Source organism: Wyeomyia smithii, chromosome 2 (assembly GCF_029784165.1).
Source record: "Wyeomyia smithii strain HCP4-BCI-WySm-NY-G18 chromosome 2, ASM2978416v1, whole genome shotgun sequence".
NCBI classification, from domain to species: domain Eukaryota; kingdom Metazoa; phylum Arthropoda; class Insecta; order Diptera; family Culicidae; genus Wyeomyia; species Wyeomyia smithii.
The window spans coordinates 110831119-110856261 of record NC_073695.1 but is presented as its reverse complement, the minus strand read 5'-3'; the positions used below and the strand labels follow the sequence as shown (position 1 = coordinate 110856261).

The following is a 25143-nucleotide window of genomic DNA, read 5'->3' as shown; positions in this document are numbered from 1 at the left end:
GAACTGTAACTTCATTTGTAATGTGCCGACTTGTGAAAATCACGAAACTTCATTATCTCAGAAACTACACAACCGATTTGATTATTATTATCAGATGAGCGGGCTAGTTAAGGGTTAACTGATGAATTATGGTTGAACACTTGGTTTCAAAGTTTGGCTGCCCTATATGTTCCCATTTCATTTGATTATAATCGAACTTAAGCAACCGTTATGTATTAAATTGTTAATAAAACAACGAAAGTCTATTATCTCAAAGATTACATGACTTATTTGAACATAACTAGTGTCATACGAACGAGTCATCTCTCGAACTTACAAATAACAAACTTCATAACAATTTGATATGTGGCTCAAAAGTTATGGAAAGAAGAGAAATTCAAAGACTATTTAAAACTATACCTGCTTTGATCGATATATGTGGCCTCAACATAATTTAAATGTGGTGTCGTACTATTTGAACGTTCCAAGTTCATCGATTCCTTGCGGTTTGTTTGAAGTCTGCAAATGCACGACGAATTGGCCATAGGATATGATCAAAGTCAAATAACAAATCGTTTGAAATGATTGGTTTTATCGAAATGACAACATCCTCGTCTTTTGGCTTCTGTACATCGCCTTAATTCTGAATATATTCATATTGGGTGGTATTCTGTCATTATCAGCAGACTTTCTGGCATCAATCTGACACCGGAAATACCCATATTGGGAGGTATTTTTAGTTGTTTTCCAGAAACTAAAAGTGGTCGTCTTCAAATTCAAAATAGTGTCCAGGGTCAATGTTTGGTTTCTATGCATCATCACGTTTACGGAAATATCCATATTGAGTATTATTCGGTCATTTCCGACTGTTGCCATTTAGCAATTCAAAATGCTGCCTGAGGTCAATTGTTAGCTCCTTGCATCATTCTGGTTCCAGAGATACTCATATTGGATAGTATTTGTTTATTTTAGGCTGTTTTTCACAAACCGGTAGTCGCCATCTTGGATTTCAAAATGGTGTTTAGGATACTGGATGAAGAAAAACTCATATTGGGTGATATTTGGTCACTTTGGACTGTTTTTCAGAAGCCAAAAGTCGTCATTTTGGACTTTAAAATTGCCTGTGAAACCAATTTCTGTCATCTGGGCGTAATTCTGGTTCCGAAAACATTCATATTGAATGGTATTTGGTCATTTCCGGCTGTTTGCCAGACACCGGAAGTCACCATCTTAAAATTCAAGATTGTGTCTGTGATCAATTTTTAGCTTCTGTGCATCTTTCTGGTTCCAGAAATACTAATATTTAATGGGAATCGTCCATTTCAGGCTGTTTTCCAGAAACCGGAAGTTGCCATCTTACAATTCAAAATGTTGTCTGAAGTCGATTTGTGACTCCAGTGCATCATTACGGTTCCGGAAATACCCATATTGGGTGGTATTTGGTCATTTGCCGCTGTTTTTCCTACACCGGAAGTCGCCATTTTGGATTTCATAATGGCATTTGGAGACAATTTCTGGCCTCTGCGCGTCATTCTGGTTAAAGAAAAACTCATATTAGGTGGTATTTGGTCATTTTCTGCTGTTTTCAGAAACCGGAAGTCGCAATCTTAGAATTTAAAATGCTATCTGTGGTCGATTTTAGCTCCTGTGTATTATTCTAGATCCGGATATTATTATATTGGGTGGAAATCGGCCATTTTCGGCTGTTTTCCAGAAACCGGAAGTTAGCCATCTTACAATCCAAAATGTTGTCTGAGGTCGATTATGGAACATATTTGTTACCACTAAAACAATTACCTGCCAAATTTTGTTCCATTTGGTTGATTAGTTCTCGAGATGTGCACAAATTTGTGTTTCATCCAACTATTATGGACATATTAGTTACCGCTTAAAACATCCACATGCCAAATTCGGTTTCATTTGCTTGGTTTGTTCTTGAGTTGTGCAGAAATTTATGTTTCATTTGTATGGGACCCCTCCCTTCCAGAAGAGGGAGGGGTCTCAAACTATCATAGGAACCTTTATCTACACCAAAAACCCCTACATACAAATTTTTACGTCGATCGGTTCGGTAGTTTTCGGGCCTATATGGATCAGACAGACAGACTTGACTGCATTTTTATATGTATAGATTACAACATCAATATGTTAGAACCTAAAGAGTGAATATACATTTATTGGATTAAAGCGTTCATGTAAATCTATTTTTACAAATAAAATGAGACGGCCTCGTATTACAACCAAGTATCTGAAATTCTTTTCAGGGGCTGCGGAGCTCTTTGTATTTATCAAAATGAACCACGAAACCAAAAAGGCTGGGAATCACTGCTCTGGATCATGTTTAACTTATAGGTTTATAAATATGAGTAAGGCCTTTGTCGCTCTGAATCTTTCATTTGTTAAAATAGACTACACACGCTGTTTTTTGAGCATGTGAACATTTTGCATTGGGTTTCTCTTTTAAATTCGAGATGAGCATTTTAGTTGACACCCTATCCAACATAGATACTTACCCATAACAACATAGACTCACAAACTCACGTAAATATGTAGATACACTCATAAAACGAAGCCTTGGTGCTATATTCCGATTCGAAGCTTGACCTTCTGTTTATTATACACATACTTCGCATGGGTTGCGGATAAGTCCAGATTGGCGGCCATATGTACGACGAGCAAGTTCCCGGTTCAGGAGGTTGTCTCAACCTCAGAAGGAGGGTACGTAGTTGCTAAGGTGAACGGAGTGTTCTACTGCAGTTGCTATGCTCCGCCACGTTGGTCTACCGAAAGGTTCATCCAGATGGTCGACCTCCTATCCATGGAGCTAACGGGCCTAACGCCGTTGGTGGTGGCGGGCGACTTCAACGCTTGGGCTGTTGAGTGGGGAAGTTGCTTCACGAACCAGAGGGGCCAGATCCTGTTGGAGGCTTTTGCAAAGCTCAACCTAGATCTGGCCAACGTTGGGAACAAAAGTACATTTAGCAGAAATGGTGCGGAGTCGATCATCGACGTGACGTTCTCCAGCCCAGGACTGATCAAGAACTGGAGGGTAGACGATGGCTACACTAATAGCGACCACCAGGCGGTCTGTTTTAGTGTAGACAACAACGAGAGGGGGCAAGCGACGGGTAGAGCCAACACTCCGACCGTTCGCGGGTGGAAGACATCGCACTTTGATGCCGAGGTATTCGAAGAGGCAATGAGAAGGGAGCGCGAGGGGGGCAGTTGGCTTCGCCCGACTGCTGACCAACTAGTTGCTATGCTATCGCGGGCGTGCGACGCCACCATGCCTAGGACTCGCCAACCTAGGAATGGAAAGCCACCGGTTTACTGGTGGACGGACGCGATAGCCGACCTTCGCAGTGCGTGCCTCCGTGCAAGACGGAGGATGCAGCTTGCGCGAAACGAAGAAGAGAGGACAGAGCGCCGCGCAGCATTCAGTTCGGCAAGATCGATGCTAAAGAGTGCGATAAAGGCCAGCAAGAGGGCCTGCTTCGATAGGCTATGTGCGAGTGCCAATACAAATCCGTGGGGTGACGCCTACAGGATCGTAATGGCCAAGACTAAAGGCGCGCTGGCGCCTGCAGAGCGATCACCAGCGATGCTGGAGCGTATCATCGAGGGACTCTTTCCACGCCACGAGCCAAGTCCTTGGCCTCCGGCGGTCGAGTCTCACGTCCGACGTTCCAGTATCTCAGACATAGACCAGAGATGGTCGGCCAACCTGCCGAGCATCCAATCCGTGAGCGACGACACCCGTGTCGAGGCAGGGGAGGAGGCAAGGGTTACGAATGAGGAACTCATCGTGATCGCCAAATCCCTAAAGGTGAGCAAGGCACCGGGACCGGATGGTATCCCTAACCTGGCGATCAGGCTGGCGATTAAAACGGCCCCCGGGCTGTTCAGGGCAGTCATGCAGAGGTGCCTGGATGACTGTCTCTTTCCGGACAGGTGGAAGCGGCAGAGACTGGTCTTATTGCCGAAGGCTGGGAAACCGCCAGGGGACCCATCGGCATATAGGCCTATCTGCCTGCTGGACACCGCGGGCAAGGTGCTTGAGAGGATCATCCTCAACAGACTGGTGAGGTACACGGAGGGTGTACACGGTCTGGCAAGTAACCAGTTCGGCTTCCGGAAGGGCAGGTCCACGCTGGACGCAATCTCTTCCGTCATCAAGACGGCGGAGGTAGCAATCCAGCGCAAGAGAAGGGGAATACGCTACTGCGCAATCGTCACGCTCGACGTGAAGAATGCGTTCAATAGTGCCAGTTGGGACTCCATAGCGCTCGCGCTCAGGAGCATCCATGTACCGGTGTCGCTGTACAAGATTCTGGAAAATTATTTCCAGAATCGAGTACTTGTTTACGACACAGAGGAGGGTCAGAAGTGCGTCCCAATTACCGCAGGAGTTCCGCAAGGTTCTATCCTGGGCCCGGTGTTGTGGAATGTCATGTATGACGGAGTGTTAAAACTCAAGTTCCCTGTAGGGGTTGTGATCGTCGGCTTTGCAGACGACATAACGCTGGAGGTTTACGGCGAGTCTATCGAGGAGGTCGAGTTGACGGCCACGCACTGTATACGCAAGGTCGAGGACTGGATGCGCTCCAGGAAACTGGAGCTCGCGCATCATAAGACGGAGGTCATGGTTGTGAACAACCGTAAATCGGAGCAACAGGCGGTGGTCAGAGTCGGAGACTGCACCATCACCTCGAAGCGATCCCTGAAGCTCTTGGGGGTTATGGTGGACGACAAGCTCACGTTCGGGAGTCACGTCGACTATGCCTGTAAGAGGGCCTCATCGGCTATTGCAGCACTATCTCGTATGATGTCCAATAGCTCAGCGGTTTATGGCAGCAAGCGAAGACTTCTTGCCAGCGTGGTTTCGTCCATACTTAGGTATGGTGGGCCAGTGTGGTCCAGAGCGCTAGGTACTAACAGTTACCGTGGCAAACTGGAAAGTACCTACAGGCTCATGTGCCTGAGAGTTGCGAGTGCGTATCGTACGGTGTCATACGATGCAATATGTGTCTTGTCCGGCATGATGCCTATCAGCATCGCCATCAAGGAGGACAGAGAGTGTTTCGACCAACGTGACACAAGGGGCATACGAGGTACCAGAAGGTCATTCTCGATGCTCCGTTGGCAGAGGGAATGGTCTAATTCCACAAAGGGCAGATGGACGCACCGACTCATACCGGAGATATCCGGCTGGGTCGGGAGACGACATGGCGAAGTGAACTTCCACCTGACACAAATCCTGTCAGGCCATGGTTGTTTCAGGCAATATCTGCACAGGTTCGGACACGCGGTGTCCCCCATGTGTCCCGAGTGCGTGGAGGAGGAGGAGACTGCTGAGCACGTCTTCTTCGTATGCCCCCGTTTCGTAAGAGCGAGGAGCAACATGATGGCTGTGAGCGGGCCTGGCACTACTCCGGACAATCTAGTCCGGAGGATGTGCGACGACCCGGACATCTGGAACGCGGTCTGTGCGGCCGCCTCTCAGATTGTTCTGGAGCTGCAACGTGTGTGGCGGGTCAACCACCAACACGCCAGTGGTAGCTAATTACCAGTCTCCAGGTAGTTAGCTAGGAGGTTATAAGAGTAAAGAGGGTGCATCACGCACAAAAGCCACTTCCCGACGTAATACTTAACCGTCGTTCCGGGAAGACCAGGGCTGGAGACTGGAGGGGTTTTAGTGGGTCGGGACAGGGATAAGTAGGTGTCTGGGGGAGTGTAACTACCCCAGCATCTCTCCCCTAGTCTCATCCCCACACCCTGAGTTCTCTTCTCAGGTGTCTGTTTGCAGATTTCCCCGCCACCTTTAAAAAAAAAAAAAAAAAAAAAAAAAACACATACTTCGCAGGTAACTGTTGAGTGTACAGGGCAATTGCGGGGCTAACGCTACGATCCTACTGACACTAATAGCGAATTTCTTTATTCCACGGGGTTAGTGCCAACTTTCGGGTGGAATAGAAAAACGATTTCGATCTACGATCTAAAGCCTTGCCTTGGTGTGCGTGAGACCATGTGCGATGTAAACATTATGCAGTCAAAATACTTTTTCCGGATGTCCGTACATTTATCAACTACGTCGATGACAAAATTCGCCACCCGACTCATGCTTGTTCTCGATGGCTTACTGAAAATTATGATTAAAGCACTTTCGAACTCGAAATCGGAATCCAAATCTAAATCCGAATCCATTAGTTCCATAACAAACACATTTGCGGCAGCAATTATTTCTAGTTTGCGTTTCATGATTTCACTGCACAGAGCAACGAATCACACTTTTTTTTGTTTTCAGCATCACCCGCGTGTTTTGATAGTTTTGACAGATACGATGTAATAGTATTGGTGAACCCACTCGCAAAACTAACAAAAGTTACAGTGCGGCGAACCTGTCTGTTTTGCAGGCGCTTCCAGGTCAAAACTGGGTCGAATTCGAGCGAATAAATAAGGGTTTTGACAGCAGTAAGTGCGCTTCCAGGTCAAAACGAGCTGAGCTGGTGGAATAAAGAAATTCGCTATAAGAGTCTCTCCCGCTATGGGCGACAAACCCTAGCCATGACCTAACTGCGTCGGAATAGACCACCATGGGACCACATAGGTCCATTACGGACAAGGATAGCGGCTGAAAGGAAGACCCATTAAACTATAAATAAATTCGATGAACACAAAACAAGTAACAGATGCGGAGGGACTACCAAATCCCTTCACGCGAGGTGGCATCCAGCGCTCTCCGCAGAAAAAGCGGAGACGGATGCAGCAGACCCCGGTGGCGGAAAGACTAACATGCCAGTTTCCACACCGGATGCTTCGGACCATCATCGACAAAGCTCAAAAGGAGTACGCCGAATTTGTGGCTCGGGTTGAAGCCTTTGAAGCTTTGAAGAAAATGAAGAGCAAAACCCAGCTTAAGGATTTGAGGGCGGCTGGGCAGACCATCCATCAATCTCGCACTGGCGAGATGATTCTTGAGCTCCGAAAGAATGCGAAGAACAAGAGCGCTTCTTACAAGGCGGTAGCCAAGCAGGTCCTTGGCAAAGAAGTGCAGGTTCAGGCACTCACCTCAGAGGGGACTCTCAGGCTTAAAAACTTAGATGAAATCACCGAGGGGTGCGCTGGTGCACAAACTCTCAAAGAGAAGTGCGAGGTGGAGGTGGCCACTGAGTCAATCCGTCCCCGAAAGGGTCCAGCGGGGCCTAGGTGGCCACCTTCAGACTAGCGTCGACAGATCTGAACCTGGCACTGAATGAAGGCAAGCGAAAGGTCGGCTAGTCAGTATTCCAACTGTGTATACTCCAGCAACCGGACGTTTGCTTCAGGTACTTTGAGGGAGGATATGAGTCCTGGACCTTCAAGGGAACCGACAGGAGCCAGTTATGCAGGCGTTGCGATGGTGCAGGCCATAAAACGAAGGTTTGTGGGGAGTCTCTCAAATACATGGTATGTTCCGGAAAAGACACGCCAAGCACTTTATGGGAGGCCCCAGGTGCCAAGGTGGCAAGCACCATGGGAAAAACGGTAACGCAACTGAACCTGAACCACTGCTATGTGGCTCAGCCATCGCTCAACATTTTCGAAACAAAACAAAGAAACTGATTATTCGCGCTGTCATTTCGATTCGAACAGTTTCATTTTCACTTGATTCCTTCCGGCTGCTTCTGTTGTTCATCGGATCGTTTCAAATGGAACTGATAACTATTTCAATTGACGGAGAGAGTGACGAAGAGAGAGATTCAATCATTTCCTTCAGCGTCTCAATTGAAACCAGCACCGCATTTCGTCGTTTGATGATAGTATTCTAATACCGCAAGCCGCAGTGAAAACGGAAGGTGTAGGCATGTTTTTGAATTGTTTCTTCGTTTTTTTTATCAATTTCTTTCTCAATTTTTGCGTCAAAATTGTTGGAGTAAGTCTTACGCTTCTGGTTTACTCAGAAACTCTGGATGGGACGCAGCTGGGGAACGTTGGGTGGGTTGGCCGACCTGGGTACCGCATCGATTTTCAGCCATTTCATCTCCTCCAACAATTGTATTGATTAGTGGGCCAACTCCAGATGCGGCTAGAGCACCACGTATTCGCCCCTATGGTATTTTTTAATGTACGACGCAACTTTCGGCAGGCACTTCGTGCTATAAACTTCCGTTGGAAGAATTTAAGCGCAAAACCGAAGCTTCCGTATTTTTTTACGAAGTTGACAATTCTGTTGGAGAGGTGGAAGTCTGGTATCAACATTGTAGCAGTATGAGACCGTTAGAACTCGGAAGAGCTGGATCTTATAGACCTGCTTGCTGAAGCCCGTTCTTTCTTCCCTGCGACTGAGAAAGTTATTAAAATTGCACTTGCTCTACCATGTACAACATGCACGATTGAAAGCTCGTTCAGCGTCATTACGTCGAGTGAAAACCTGACTGAGGTAAACAATGCTTGAACAGCGATTTAGTGTTCTCTGCTTGCTAAGCATTCATTGGCAGATCTGCCGTGGGCTGAGATTTTGACGTAAGCGCCAGAAGCACAAACCGCTCCAGAACCGATTTGTTTCAATTCGTTCCTAAAATAACAGAAGCGCTCCATTACGCAATCTGATCTAATAGAATCTGAGTAAATATGTTGAGAAACGTTATTCTTTTATTGTTTTGTTGTTATTGTTTTCGTTTTTATTGGTAATAAATCGGCTGGCAAGGATGGCCTCGGGGCGGAGCTTATTAAGACGGGCTCGGAGAAACTGACCACCTGTTTGCACAGGCTGATTGCAAGAATTTGGAATACCTAACAGCTACCGGAGGAGTGGAAGGAGGGGTTTATCTGCCCTGTCTATAAGAAAAGCGACAAATTAAACTGTGGGAACTATAGTGTGATCACCGTCCTGAATACCGCCTACAAAGTGCTTTCGCAATCATTTTCCGCCGCCTCTCACCCATAGCCAACAGATTTGTATAAGGACGGTCTACGACGGACCAAATCTTTACCATACGCAGATCTTCCAGAAATGCCGTGAATACAGAACCCCCACACACCACCTATTCATCGACTTTAAAGCCGCATATGACACTATCAACCGAAAAGAGCTTTTTGAAGGTCATGGACGAAAACGGCTTTCCGGGAAGCTGATTAGACTGATAAAGGCTACGATGGATGGGACGCAGTGCTGTGTGCGGATTTCGGGTGGATTGTCGGGTCCATTTGAATCCCGCAGCACAGGGGGCTTCGACAGGGTGATGGTCTCTCCTGCCTGCTATTCAACATTGCGCTACAGAATGTAATGGATCGAGCGGACATCAACACGCGGGGTACGATTTTCAACAATGCAGTCAATTCGTTTGCTTTGCTGATGATATGGACTTTGTCGGCAGAACAACCGCGGCGGTGGCAGAACAGTACACCAGACTAAAACGGGAAGCAGCGAGGATTGGGTTGCAGATAAATACGTCTAAAACTAAGTATATGCTAGCTGGCGGAACCGAAGCCGATCGACATCGTTAAGGCAGTAGCATTACGATCGACGGCGATGAGTTCGAGGTAGTCGACGAGTTTGTCTATCTTGGCTCACTGGTAACCGAGGACAATGATACCAGCCGTGAGATCCAGAGGCGTATTATCAGCGGAAGTCGTGCCTACTATGGGCTCCACAAGCAATTGCGGTCGAACAGACTAAGCCCCCGTATGAAGTGTAACCTGTACAAAACGCTCATAAGACCGGATGTTCTCTACGGGCATGAAACGTGGACAATGCTCGAGGAGGACCTGCGAGTGCTCGGAGTTTTCGAACGACGGGTACTAAGGACGATCTTTGGCGGCGTGCAGGAGAACGGAATATGGATGCTAAGAATGAACCATGAGCTCGCGCAACTCTACGGCGAACCCAGTATTCAAAAGGTGGCCAAAGCTGGACGGATACGCTGGGCAGGGCACGTTGCAAGAATGCCGGACAACTACCCTGCGAAGTTGGTATTTGCCTCGAATCCGGCAGGAAGAAGACAACCAGGGGCGCAGCGAGCAAGATGGGTAGACCAAGTGGAGCGAGATCTGGCGGAGAGTACAAGGTGTCCCAGGGATTGGAGAGCAGCAGCCACCGAGTGAATTGAAGAAACTTTGTTTATCAGGCTATGTCATGACGAAATGCCAAATAAATAAATAATAATGTCTGAATAATATTTTATAAAAATGTTTCCAGTATGACTTTTTCTTATTAACAAAAACTGATTTGGCAACTTTTGATTTTCTTCAACGCAGTGAAAACTGATGAAAATACATACAGTTGAAATTTAGGAGTTGCAGAAATTCATCTCATATATTTCCTCTAATTCAATCTTGTTTTTTGGAAATTTGAGGTAAACAATTCAAAGATTAAAGTATTCTTAGTGTAGTGAGTGATTTTTTATAATTATTAACGTGAAAAGTGGTCCGCTAGTGATAAAAAAAAACTGTGGTTGGCTGCTGAACGAGTCCCGTTGTAGCCGTAAAGAACAAGGCGCGGATTTCGTTTTCTGAGGTAGGTGATTGAATTAAATGAGTTTTCGAGTGCAGATGCCCACCTTTAATATCAAATTTAGAGCTTATAAGTGAGAAGCCCGAAATCGTGCGCACCGTTTGAGTTGTCAGTGGAGAACCGCCGTGTCAGCGCTACTTTAATGTTTTTTTGCATCATTTTTATTCGCATGTCAAAATCTTTTGAATAAATGCGAAAGATTATATCTTCGTGTCGCTTTTTACACCTCGAAAAAATATAAGAATAATTGGTGATAGGACTCCCTTGAAACTTTTGCTCAAGATCAACAACCGACTGACCTACAGAATTTATGAAAAGGGCTAAAGAGTATTGAAACATTTTCATCGTAACAAGTATCATTATACAATTATCAATTATATCAGCCTATTATCTGGACGATTTCTAGTGAAACGTGCAGTGGTTAGACTATTGGCTGCACTACCAACCGGTAATTAGTGCCAACTTCAACTTAACCGACATTTGATTGTAAATGAAAATCAGTCTGCATGGCGGTCAAGTGCAGCCCACATCTGTCACGCCAAGACCAGTTGACCATAACCACACATCCAATCAACATTCCAACGTCCATCACCACCAAATAGCAACACGAAACCCGCCATCTTCGTCCTTCAGCCATCTCATACAATAAACATGTCCGGGTAACGCGTATTTGTTACAGAATTTGCACGAATGCTTCCTTCATTCTTGAGCCTTACGACTTCTTACGTAGCCAGCACCAAGTAGTACAACGAAATGCACTACGATCTTGCACTTTGCAACGATTCTTACGGGCGTCCTTCCTCGTACACAACAAGTCAGTGGTTACAACTGACTAGTTTCTAACAAACTCGAACGAACGACGACGCGGACCAGTGAACTATACCCAAGTTTCGCCATATTTGTGTTCTGATGAAAACTAATAGCTTGTCTATTAGAAATTACCGCACAAATCAACCGCTACGTTCTGTTCCAACCGGAATAAAATATACACCATCGATACCGAACTTTATGAGCATGAAACCAACCACAACCCTTTTGAATTATGTGCGGACATAGTTGCTTTAAGTACGTTGGTATGCGGTATACAAACGCGAATTCTTCCACTGTTGTAGCAGGTGCATCCGGTACCGATTGAATTTTCCGATGCATTCGAGCTCGAGTAGGCCGAGCGAATATCAAATAAATTATCGGCTGACGTCACCTCGATTCAGGCTGGAAATTTTTTCTTACGAATTCATCAGAAAAACATATAAATTTTTGAATAATTTTGCTACTAACAAAAGCTGAGTTCATTTTTTATTTCGTAGCATTGTTTATTGCATCCTTATTAGGTTCTCGACAAGCTTATAAGTAGATTAATTAAAAACTATTTGGCTTAGAAAAAGGAACGTTGCTGTTTACATTCTAGATTTGGGCAAGCGTAACGAATAAAATTGAAGTCATTCAACTGAACGACATCATTAAAATTTCTGTTCCATTCATTTATACAAACTCATATGTGTGTTTTGGGTAAAAATTAAAAAATAGTGAGGGTATAAGTCTTAAGGGAACCCGAAAAAAAATTTACAATATATTTTGCGGTGAGAACAGTAAATGGACGATGTTTTTAATTGTAACCATAAAAAACATGGCATGTTTATTGTAAGCTTGCACACGTTTTTTGTTATTGCCATGTTTTGGTAACGTTGTTTGTTGTTCAATCTACGACCGACAATAATTTGACCATGAAAAACATTGTCAGTGCCTCTAAATGTATGGGAAAAGTTCCTGAAAAATTGCTGTTAAGATACATAACAACCCCCCTTTTTCATGCTAAAAATGACAAAAAATGTTTTTTTATTGTTCTGGATAATGATGTTTAATCTAAAATTGATGTATTTAAAATGAAAAACCTAGTTAAATCATGGTAAAACTATGTTCAATTACAGTAACTTTTAAGGTTTTTTTGATGTATTTATTTTCGGGAATCTACCAATTAGTGTCCCAAAAGGTGGTTTGATAAAACAAAAGGGTGAACCTTTTGACAATCTCGCACGGTAGTTCGTCGCTGACAACTCAAACGACATGAATGATTTTGACCTTCATTTTCACCTGTAACATTTGTAATTTACAACTCTTTTGTTTTTGTAAATTAAAATTAAATGTTTATCTATAATTTATGTTGATTGAAATTGTTTTCACGGAGTATATTTTTTTGTAAAGCATTTGCTACGGCGGAATCCATAAATTACGTTACACTCACAGGACGGAAGATGGTCATAAGTTTCTCATTTACTTTCCAAACAATTATTGATTTTAATTCAATTTGATAAACTCAAAGCATCTAACGACAAATAATGATGAGCTGTACAACTTTTTTCACCTAAAAATGTTAAAACGTAAATATTATACAAAACATATTCAGAGCGGGTGAAAACGATATGAAGATTTCATCCGAAACAATTTTTGCTTAGAATGAAGCCGTTCAATTTTACTACCCTAATGGCCACTATACATGTACAAGAACTCTAAACCCATACTAAAAATCGACGTGAGTTTTGCGGTTACCAACTTAGCGGTGGAAGCATCGGCGATTAAATTTACTTCCAAAGTTCGCTGGCGATTCTTCCGATTCACAGCCAGAAATACCTTCCACCATATTAGCAGCTTGACAACAGAGGCCGCGATCGTGTTTCGGTAGCTCGTGCTGGGTTCGGAATGTTCCGTGGGTGATACCGCCTTTCATGTAAGAAGGTAAAGGTGGCACCCTCAGTAGTTAGACGGAAAATATTGTCGTCGATTCGTTAGTAGCACGTACACACCGATATACCCACACCATTCTCGGCGGTGTGTGCTTACGGCGAGAAGTAACTAAAGAAGTCCTCCAAGAAAATCTATGACGCAGCAATTAACGAACTTGGCCCCGGATAGCGAACGGCCAGTGGCTATCGATCAGGGTGGTATAAAAACTAAGTCTAGTATCCAGAATAGCATCAGATGTCCGTCTGTAACACCACGTGCAACAGTTGCAATTATCTAAAAATCTAGTGAAGAGTGCTTAAATTCGGCTAATAGTTTCAACCTGTTCGGCAGTTCAGCTCGATTCAAGTGTCGTCGTACCGCAATATGTTGAGAGTAAGTTAAAGAGCCCACGCTGGCTGGGTTGTTGTACGTGTTGTACTTTTGGGTGTCGAGTAGGTACGAAAGTGAAATTGACTCCACTCGAGGGTGGAGAAGTGCTCGTGGTTGGAGTGCTGAGGCAGATATGGATCAGCAGATGAGAAAAATGATTAGTTACATAATTGCCCCGGAGACGGGGCCCAGTGTTTTGTAGATCATAAAATAGAAAACATGTGTATTATTTTCTGCTGCGGCGTAAAACTTGATATTTCATAATGGTGTGCGAATGGAAATCATGACCTGGCTTTTGTTTTCGATGAGTTTTTGTGGGATGAAGGCATTTAAATGAGAATAGGTCCTTGCATTGCTGTTACTATGCGGTACCTTTTCAAGAGAATATAACCGGATCTTGCGTTTTTGCCTTTCTCCCAGAAAGGTATAGCAAACACCTGCAAAACCGAAAGTATAAAAGTGCTCCAAAGGGTCGAATGGCATATATCACTCGACTCAGCTCGACTCAGCTCGACGAGCTAAGTATTTTCTGTATGTGTGTGTGTGTATGTGTGTGTGTGTGTGCAGATTTTTATTCTCACTCACTTTTCTCAGAGATGGCTGGACCGATTTTAATGAAATTAATTGCAAATGAAAGGTCTAGTTTCCTCATAAGACCCCATTAAATTGATTGTAATCGGATTCTTAGTTTGGAGGTTATGTATCAAAATGTAAAAATCATGAAACATCATTATCTCAAAAACTACACAACCGATTTGAACAAAATTGGTCCAAAATGAACGGGCTACCTAGAAAACCCATAACTTTTGAATTTTATAAAGATTGAACTTGTGGTTCAAAAGTTAAGAAAAGAAGCGTGTTCTGAAGACTGTTTAATCTCACTCATGTTTCTCAGAGATGGCTGGACCGATTTTCATAAAATCAGTGTCAAATGGAAGGTCTAGTTGCCCCATAAAACCCTTTTGATTTGTTTCGCAATCGGGCTATTACTTTTCCTGTTATGTTCAAAAATGTGAAATCCAGCTATGCAAAGGAACATATTCCGAAGACTCCTTGGACTCACTCACTTTTCTCAGAGATGGCTGACCCGATTTCCACAAAATTAGTGTCAAATAATAAGTCTAGCTTTCTCACAACACCCTATTGAATTTTACTGTAATCAAACTGTAACTTCGTTTGTAATGTACCGAAATGTGAAAATCACGAAACTTTATTATCTTAGGAACTACACAACCGATTTGATTATTATTATCAGATGAGCATGCTAGTTAAGGGTTAAGTGATGAATTATGATTGAACACGTGGTTTCAAAGTTTTGCTGCCCTATACGTTTCCATTTCATTTGATCATAATCGCACTTAAGCAACCGTTATTTATTAAATTGTTAATAAAACAACGAAAGTTTATTATCTCAAAGAATACATGACTTATTTGAACATAACTAGTGTCATACGAACGAGTCATCTCTCGAACTTACAAATAACAAACTTCATAACAATTTGATATGTGGCTCAGAAGTTATGGAAAGAAAAGAAATTCAAAGACTATTTAAAACGATACCTGCTTTAATCGATATATGTGGCCTCAACATAATTTAAATGTGGTATCGTACTATTTGAACGTTCCACACTCATTGATTCCTTGCGATGTGTTCCAAGTCTGCAAATGCATGACGAATCGGCCCTAAGATATGATCAAAGTCAAAAAACAAACCGTTCAAATGATCGGTTCTATCGAAATGACAACATCCTCGACTTTTGGCTTCTGTACATCGCCTTAATTCTGAATATATTCATATTGGGTGGTATTCGGTCATTTTCAGTAGATTTTCTGGCATCAATCTGACACCGGAAATACCCATATTGGGAGGTATTTAGTTATTTTGGTTGATTTCCATAAACTAAAAGTGGTCGTTTTTAAATTCAAAATGGTGTCCAAGGTCAATGTTTGGTTTCTATGCATCATCTTGATTACGGAAATATCCATATTGAGCATTATTCGGTCATTTTCGACTGTTTCCTAGAAGTTGCCATTTAGCAATTTAAAATGGTGCCTGAGGTCAATTGTTAGCTACATGCATCATTCTGGTTCCAGAGATACTCATATTCGGTGGTATTTGGCCACTTTGGGCTGTTTGTCAGAAACCGAAAGTCGTCATTTTGGACTTTAAAATTGCCTGTGAAATCAATTTCTGTTATCTGGGCGTAATTCTGGTTCCGAAAACACTCATATTGAATGGTATTTGTTCATTTCCGGCTCAAGATGGTGTCTGTGATCAATTTTTAGCTTCTGTCCATCTTTCTGGTTTCGGAGATACTCATATTTAATGGGAATCGTCCATTTAAGACCGTTTTCCAGAAACCGGAAGTTGCCATCTTCCAATTCAAAATGTTGTCTAAAGTCGATTTGTGGCTCCAGTGCATCATTACGGTTCCGGAAATACCCATATTGGGTGGTATTTGCTCGTTTTTCAGAAACCGGAAGTCGCCATTTTGAATTTCATAATAACATTCCGATCGATTTTAGCTCCTGAGTATCATTCTAGATCCGGATATTATTATATTGGGTGTAAATCGGCCATTTCTGGCTGTTTTCCAGAAACCGGAAGTTGCCATCTTAAAATCCAAAATGTTGCCTAAGGTCGATTATGGAACAAATTTGTTACCACTAAAAACAATCACTCGCCAAATATGGTTCCATTTAGTTGGTTAGTTCTCGAGATGTGCAGAAATTTGTGTTTCATTTGTATGGAACCCCTCCCTTCCAGTAATGGTAGGGGTGTCGAACCATTATGGATATATTTGTTACCCCTTAAAACATCCACATGCTAAATTCGGTTTCATTTGCTTGGTTTGTTCTTGAGTTGTGCAGAAATTTATGTTTCAAACTATCATAGAAACCTTTATCGGCACCTACATACAAATTTTCACGTCGATCGGTTCGGTAGTTTTCGAGCCTATATGGATCAAACAGACTGACAGACCGGACTACATTTTTATATGTATAGATTACAACATCAATATTCAAGAACCTTTAGAGTGAATATACATTTATTGGATTGAAGCGTTCATGTAAATCTATTTTTACAAATAAAAGTTTGAATGAGAAAGGCTGGGTCTGAACACAAGGTGGATTAATTTAGGTTTTTTAATATATAGTCCCGATAAGTGACTAGCGTAAAAATAAAGAATGAGGTTAAAATTAAGTTCGTAATCGCAAATTAAATAAGCTAACAAATCGCAATATTTGTGTAAGATTGTTGAGATGCATTCGATATTAATGTTCTCGTTTTCAAAAATTATATTTTAATATATTCCCTCCAAATTATATGAGCGTGAATAATTAAAACATTTTCTCAGTGAGGAAGCGTCTCCACCAGTGCACAGTGGACTGAAATCAAATAATCGTGATCGTTTTAGATTTGACTGTGAAATATTGATTTTACGTATCCAGTGTCTTCAGCAAGTTTATTCCATAAAACAAAGCCTTTTTTTTTGACGTTTTCGGTTTCATGATCAATTTCCCTAACAGTTAGATATAAAATTTTTTTTTTTTCTAATTTTCAAATACCAATTTACTGCCTTCAGCAAAGTTATAGAAATATCTATTATAAAAAGAATTCCTGAACACTGCAATCTTCCATCTGTACTTTGGACATTACAGAATAGAGTTTTTCGAGGAACTCCCCTCATAATTAGTTTTTTGTTCATAACTTTTTCTGTAATCGTCGAAACAATTCAAGATATTCTAAGATTTTATTCATTTTTTCTTTCATTCAGTGTTCGATTGGATACAACTAGAAACTGTTAAGCTTTTATGAGTAACGCAGTTCTTTTGAGAAATTTGGACTCAAAATATTAATTTTTTCAGTGAAAAACTAAAAATATCTTGACAAGAAATGAAAATATCAAAGCAATATATTCTTCAAAAACACGAGGTTTGACGAAATAAACAAAACCAGAAAACATCTTGCATTGTTTCGACGTTTACAAAAAAAGTTAGGAATAAAAAACTAATTTTGCTCCTCGAAAAACTCTATTTTGTCATGTCCAAAGTACAGATAGAAGATTTCAGTGTTTAGCAATTCTATTCATAATAGGTTTTTCTACGACTTTGCCGAAAAAAGTAATCCGGTATTTTGAAAATTTGATGAATTAGATGAATTGATCATAAAACCGAAAACGTCAAATCAAAGGCCTTGTTATATGGAACAAACTTGCTGAAAACACTGGGTACATAAAATCAAAGTTTCACCGCCAAATTTAAAACGATCGCGATTTTTTAAGATTAGACCACTGTGCAGTGCTGGTAAAGTTCATTTTCACTAACGAAATTCTTCGAAAAATACAAACAATATTTTACAATTTTTACTTCCCATGAACAGCACATAAACGCATAATGAGTCACACTGCCAAAAATGCGTAGCTGAGTTAAACGCTGTAAGTGTAGTTTATTTAATAAAAAAAAAACAAAAATTGAAAACATGCTATCTTTTGAGAAGGAAAAAAATGGCAGACTGCGATAAGTTATAAAGAAAACATAGAACAAAAAGTTTATCGTAGTATCAATTAATTAACATCAATTGGTCTTTTAATGATAATTCCTGTAATTTCCAACCTGTTCTGCGTTTGTTTGTAACATGGGACTAGCAAAAATATATAATATCTCCATCATTCTAGCAAATTACAAATTAAGCAGTTTCTTGTGTAATCGAAGAAGTTTCTTAGGTTTGCAAAAAGTGATAAAAAATTACACGAACCTGTTATGCATTCACGCAACACCCTGTAGATTTTCATCCCTGTAACAAGCTGTCATACTGTGATGAAATATTTCACGCGCATCGTTCACGATCACGCAATAAAATTTGTTAAAATTCCAACCAAATTAAAGTTCCCATTCTTTTTGTAAAGCGAAAATGAAAATCAAACAGCAAACATCATCAAAACTAACGGCCAAAGTTGGTCCAAAAGCGGATTCCGAAGGCGGGGTAGTATTCTTCCCATTCATTACTAGTCGCGTAATTCCATCGTATAGTACACAAACCGAATTTACAATATGACAGTTCACACAACCAAACTCGGAGTAATGAATTTTTGAGAGAATTTTAAAAGATGAAAATCAAACGGACGCGTTTTCATTGCGACTGACAGAAGACTTAGCTTTCTTTTTTTACGAATGATGAAAAACGAAGGAAGAAGGAATATACATTGCATGATAGTGAAATATTTCTTTGTCATGCTACCACTATCTTTTATAAAGGAAATTTTTCACTTTCAAGCGAAAGTGCTGAAAAATATCAGCTGATCCCCACAGAAAATTTTTAAATCTCGGAGTCAGATGAGATTTAATCATCTCACAATCGTATTTCAAACTTGTTATTTTGAAGATATATATCCGCAATAGGAATAATTTGAAATTTTCAATGATATCAACACAAGCTTACAAAAAATAAATTAAACCTATCACCGCAAATTATAAGTTCATCGGATGACATCTGCTGTGTCCAAATTGATGTGTTGATAGTGAAAAGTATAATAAGAAAGAATTTAGACGAAAAAAAAACTTTCCGTTTCATCATTTATTCCTTTATAAACCCCTTAGCTAAAAAAATAAAATCATTCATTCCATTTAGTGAACTGTTAAAAATTTATTTTGATCAGTTTCGATGAAACAAGATTTATGTTCTCTAGAAACAATTGCGACTCTTAGACTTTTTTGAGTTCACAAGAGAAAAAAATCTTTATCTAGTATTCAAGACAATTAAATTAAACAATGAAAAAAAAAATCTACGAAAATTGCAATAGAACATTAAACATGAAAATTCTGTCCTGCTTTCAAATACAGTAAGTTTTTTAACGCGGATGGAAAAATAACGTGGAAAACCTTCCCAAAGCCTTTGATCTTTGACTGAATAAGATAGTGGTCAGTATTGGGGGCAAAATCAAATATCATAAATTCTCAGTATTTACACAAAAAAATGTGAATCTTTTTGAAAACTGCTGTATGGTTATTTTCGACCTAAAACGGAAAACGTGATTGAAATGAGGTTAATATCCTGTACCGTTTTTAAGTTACTGAAATAAGCAACACGCTCATATAGAATATTCCAGTCAAAAACCTAACCAAAAACGAAAAAACAGTGTACATTGTGCTATTAGTATTTTTTGTATTCTGTGATACTTACCACACACAAAAAAAATATTACCAAGCGAACACGTAAAAACAACGTAAATTTACGTAAACCTGAATGTTTTCACTGGTTTAGGTAAATAATACGCATAAAAATAGGTGAAACCAACGCAACAGCTTAATAAAATGCAAATACTTAATTTTGGATATAAATTTGTCTGGTGTTTTTGATATTGATGTTGATGATTCAAGGTATTCAATTTTACCTCAATGGTGACTTCCGTACAGGTACTGAAAAGTAGATAAATCACTTTTACCTAAAATTCAAAAATACGCATATTCGGGTAGTTTTATTTTTCTCTGTACATTGTATGCCGGTGTTTTCGTAACTTTAAAGTGATTCTTGTGTGTGAATTTAATATAAGTGGTAACGTGTTTAGCGATAATGTATAGCCTTTAGCGATAATTGTATAGCTTGGAAAAACTGCAACAAATTGAGGCCTTACCAGACACGTGTTATTTAGTTTCTTTTGATTCACAAAGTTTTCACAAAACAGAATTTTTGTTTGGGTTCCTAGCAAGTGACAGCAAAAATTCACCAACCATTCGAAAGGTTATGTTTTCCTGAATAAGCACCACAAAGAAAATCTTCCCCATTGCACCCAATCGTAAATGCGATCAGCAACGCTGCTTACTTTCTCTGTCTGGAAAGAAGTTGAAATTGAAACCTTTGAATTCCAATTTTCAACGAACGAGCTGATAATGAAAAAGACTTTCAGCTCCAATCAGTTGACATTGATTGTTGACTGGCAGCAACTGTCAACAATCTGTGATTTCGCACACGCTTTGTTGCTTTAGCGATGTTTATGTGGTTGCTCCTGAGAATGTAAATGGCTCAAAGCAAATAATTTCTATATTAAATCAGACATCTTATTTCTATTTATCTTGCTCCAAAGGGCCCAATGTCGTATATCTCTCGATTCAGTTTAACGAGCTAGCATTTTCTGTATGTATGTGTGTATGTGTGTGTATGTGCAACGTTTTTCTCACTCACTTTTCTCAGAAATGGCTTGACCGATTTCCATGAAATTAATTGCAAATGAAAGGTCTAGGTGTCCCAAAGGTTACTACTGAATTTCATTGTAATCGGATTTTTGTTTAGAAGTCATGTAACAAAATGTAAAAATCACGAAACATCAATATCTCTGAAACTACCAAACCGATTTTAACTAAACTGATGTCAATTGAACGGGCTATCACTGAAACCCCTAACTTATAAATTTCGTAATGATTTATTTGGCTAAAAAGTTTTGTAAAGAAGTGTTTTCCAGAAACTGTTTAGATTCACTCATTTTTCTCAGAGATGACTGGACCGATTTTCACAAAATTAGTCTCGAACGAAAGGTATAGTTGTCCCATAGATTGCTATAGAATTTCATTGTAATCGGTTAGTAACTTTGCCCGTTATTTATAAAAATCACATTATAAAATCAAAACTTATACCAAAGCCTGCTTAAACTCATTCACTGTTCTCAGAGATAGCTAGACCGATTTTCACGGAATCAGTTGCAAATGAAATCACTTTTTGAAAAGCAACATATTCCAAAAACTGCTTAACCCTACTAATTTTTTTTTAGAATGGTTGGACCGATTTTTCACAAAATTAGTCTCTACTTAAATGATTACTTTATATATATAACATCAATAGTCTAGAACCCAAAGAGTATATATACCTTCATCGGGAGCTCCGTAGCCGCAAGGTGGTCGTGGGTTCGAATCTTAGTAGAATCAGGCCATTTGGTTGCCAAAGCATTGTATCATGGGTTTATTCTCAGGCTTCCCACCACGTACCCTTCCTTCAATCTGAATTCCACAGTACCTCTGTTGACTCTCCTTCTAACAAAAATAAGTCCTTATTATAATAAAACAGGTATGAGTAACGTATGAAAGTTCTCTCCAGGGAATTGTAATTGAGCGATATTGTTAGCATGGACAGGCTCGGTATAGTCGAATAGTAAGCTTGAAATGGAAAGGTAAAACTTACACACAAGCACGGATATGAATGAAAGCGTATCACTTACTTTAATAGTAATACTGCCAATAATATGAAGTGCTGAGTACAGAAAACACCTGGGCAATATCACAATAGATCTAATCTCTGGTCGCAGTGATGAGTCCACACAGGAAAAAAAAGATATATCTTCATTGGCTTGTATTTGAAAATTTAAGGATATTTTTCAGAAACCGGAAGTTGCAAAATCGGGTTTCAAAGTGAAGTATAGAGTTCACCCCGGCTTCTGAGCCCTATCCCGGTTCCTGAAAAACATTGGGTAATGTTTGTCCCTTTTCATAAATCGGAACCCACTATCTACAAATTTAAATCGGTGTCCCAAGTTGATTTCTCGACTCTGGGTGTAACGCTTCCGCAATGCTGGTTGGATGATATTTGGTCACTTTAAGCTATTTCCAGAAACTGAGAGTTGACATCTTCGCCATCGAATTTAGCCATTTTAGGATGTATTCAGGTAACCAGGAGTAGTCATCTGGATTTTTCGCGTGATGTATCTGAAATGTATGTGTTAATGTATGCTCATATGTATGCTCATATGTATGCTCATATGTATGTAAATGTTATGTTTCGAATGTTCGGTATAGTTGTGCTGTTGGTTACCAGAAAATCGTTATTTAAAGTTGAAAATAAATCCAGCGAAAATTGGTTTATTTTCTTCAAAAAATTGAAGTGTTCATATAAATCTATTTTATCAAATAATGAGCTCGAATGAGAAAGACTGGGTCTCACCGCTAGGTGGATTAATTTGGGTTTTTTATTGAATGAGCGCATTAATCTTAATCATGCCTTTTTCATACATCGACGGTGACAATTTGATTTGTTCTTCCAGATTGTATAATAACTTTCCGAGATTTCTCCAGAAATGCCATATTCGGGTCAATTGAACAATGCTCTGAGCATTCGATTGATAAAAAGTTTCTGTTTCTGAAGGTTAAACATGAAGAAACCCTCAAACGCCCTCCAAGAAACACTCGATCTCAATGATGAGATGTCAACTGAATCGCTTCAAAAACCAGTTGGAACAATCATGGACAGAATCAAAAAACGACAAAATTGGTTGAGCTAAATCATAAAATTTTCAAGTTGTTCGGAAACTCCTTATTCAGATCGTCCAAGCAAAGGGTTTGCTGATTGCAGTGATCGAAGCAAGAGACGCAAACCGCAAATGCTAATGAAAATGTACTATTCAATGAGTTGAGTTACGCAGTACAGATGATTCAGAGATCTGCTGGGAGCATCGCGGCTTTTATCATTATTAAGAACCTATTTGACGATCCTTTTGAAGCGAATGATTCAACAGACACTTCAGAAGCTGCATAATATATTATAGGCAAAAAATATTTACCAGACCAAGCTCTTCCTAGACTTGCAGAAACTTTTTTTTATTTCAACGTAACAGCTGAGGAAAAATCTTATATCACCACTAGGTGATTTAAATTGATGAAATCTTGTCAATAATAAGTTTTTATATCTTCTATAATAATTAATATTAATTATTTATAAAGCTAAATAGAGATAAAACCACTTTAAGACACATTTGCTATCTGAAAACCCACTATAATAATTTTCGCCATGTTTTTTTTTCTACGTACTCCTATATGCCGCGTAAATAAATCGCGTAAAAAAACTTGACTGTTTATAGATCCAAATATTATTTAGCCCTAAACATTAATTTTTCATAAAAAAGTTCGAATAGGGAAATATTTTAAAATTTCGAATAAGGAATATTTTGATTTGATTTGGACATGAAATATAAAAAAACGCTAAAAAGAATATTTAATAATACATACTATACTAACGCTCATAACAAAACACGAGTTATTAAATTTGAAAAAAATATAACGGAAATCAACAACAAATACATATATATTTTTACTTTAAGATTAGAAATCAAAAGTCTTGTTTTCTAGAATTTAATTTATGAGGGAGTTAACTCAGTTGAACTTATCTTAAAGAGATAACTAAAACATTCAATTTATCATAATTCTTACAGTTCGTCTCCCTTCTCGCCATCTTCGTGGCGACTGCCAAGGCCGCTCCGGTGGAACCGGCGCACTATAGTTTTGTGGCCGCACACCCTCACTATGAATACGTGCACCACGCGATACCCGAGATACATTACCCGGTTCAGTTTGTCGAAGCCCATAACCATCAGGCATACGTTGAAGTACCACACCAACTCATCACCGAATCGCAAGGTTACCATGGACATAGCGCCGAGAGTTACGTCGATAGCAATGCCTACCATGGTGGACACAGTGCCCTGTATGGTGGTACCAATCATGGTCACCTGTACAGTTCTGGGGCACAGACAGCATATGCTAGTAAATACAACGATTATTATGCTTACCCCAAGTATCAATTCGAATATGGCGTCGACGATCCACATACCGGAGATCATAAGAAACAGTGGGAATACCGTGATGGAGATGTGGTTAAAGGTAATCCTTAGTATATTGAAAACAAACCTCAAGTAACCTATTTACTTCTGTTTTCTTCTCAGGAGGATATATGCTCAAGGAAGCTGATGGTACAACCCGCTTAGTGGAATACACCGCCGATGACCACAATGGATTCAATGCAGTGGTGAAGAAGATTGGTCACGCCGAACACCCGGCAGTTCACGCTCAGCCTGTTCACAGCCTCTACGGCGAACTGGGCAACTATGCAGGAGCTTTTGCTACCGGAGACTACTACGGCAAAGGAGCTACCAGTTACGCCAAAGTCTGGAAGCAACACTAGAACGGCTATCGTCAGTTCCATTACTCACCACAACAACGATAACTTCTCCAAAGATACGGCCAGAAGATCCAGGATTGATACGATATTTATTTGATAGGTTTTAGATCGAGCCACCAAAGGCTCGTAATGAACGGTGAAAAGTTTTAGCCAATTTTTCTCTTCACTTATTATATATTTATGAAGTTAGATAACTGTTCAACATTACATAAACAGTAGCCTCAATCACTTCAACAATGAATGTGTTTGATGGACTGCAATATGATTGAAGAGTTTTGAACTTCTACAATAACGAAATAAATTGATCTGTGATAAAACCGACACCTATGTAAGACTTTTTTCTAGAATTAGTTATTATTCATTCATTCATATCTCATTCCAACCAAACAACACATGATCGTAGAATAGCTAAGCGTTCGAACAACTTCGCATTTAAAGGTAAATTAAGTATCTCGGAAGAAAAACAGTGATACTCATCAAAGTCATCTGCTTAGAAAGTGAAAGTAAAATACTTTTCTTCAGGTACGCATCATCACCAAACCAAAACATAGCTAAACACTATAAATATTTCGCAATCATTTTATATTGGCATCACTCGCCAAGGAGCTTTCCAACAATCCAC

The 25143-nt window shown here is 40.1% G+C and overlaps 1 protein-coding gene across 1 annotated transcript; it reads left to right on the top strand.

The window, feature by feature from the left end:
* The first annotated feature begins 13107 nt into the window (after window positions 1-13107).
* Window positions 13108-24837, top strand: LOC129721121 (cuticle protein-like). The gene is made up of 3 exons (XM_055673300.1): window positions 13108-13585; window positions 23776-24223; window positions 24286-24837. The coding sequence occupies exons 1-3, from the start codon at window positions 13577-13579 to the stop codon at window positions 24522-24524; spliced, it is 696 nt and encodes a 231-aa protein (XP_055529275.1). The 5' UTR covers window positions 13108-13576; the 3' UTR covers window positions 24525-24837.
* Window positions 24838-25143: the final 306 nt, after the last annotated feature.

Bases quoted from the DNA above. Each gene is read 5' to 3' on its own strand.
- LOC129721121 (XM_055673300.1), top strand. The intron at 24,224-24,285 runs GTAATCCTTAGT...TTTTCTTCTCAG, and splicing joins TGATGGAGATGTGGTTAAAG to GAGGATATATGCTCAAGGAA.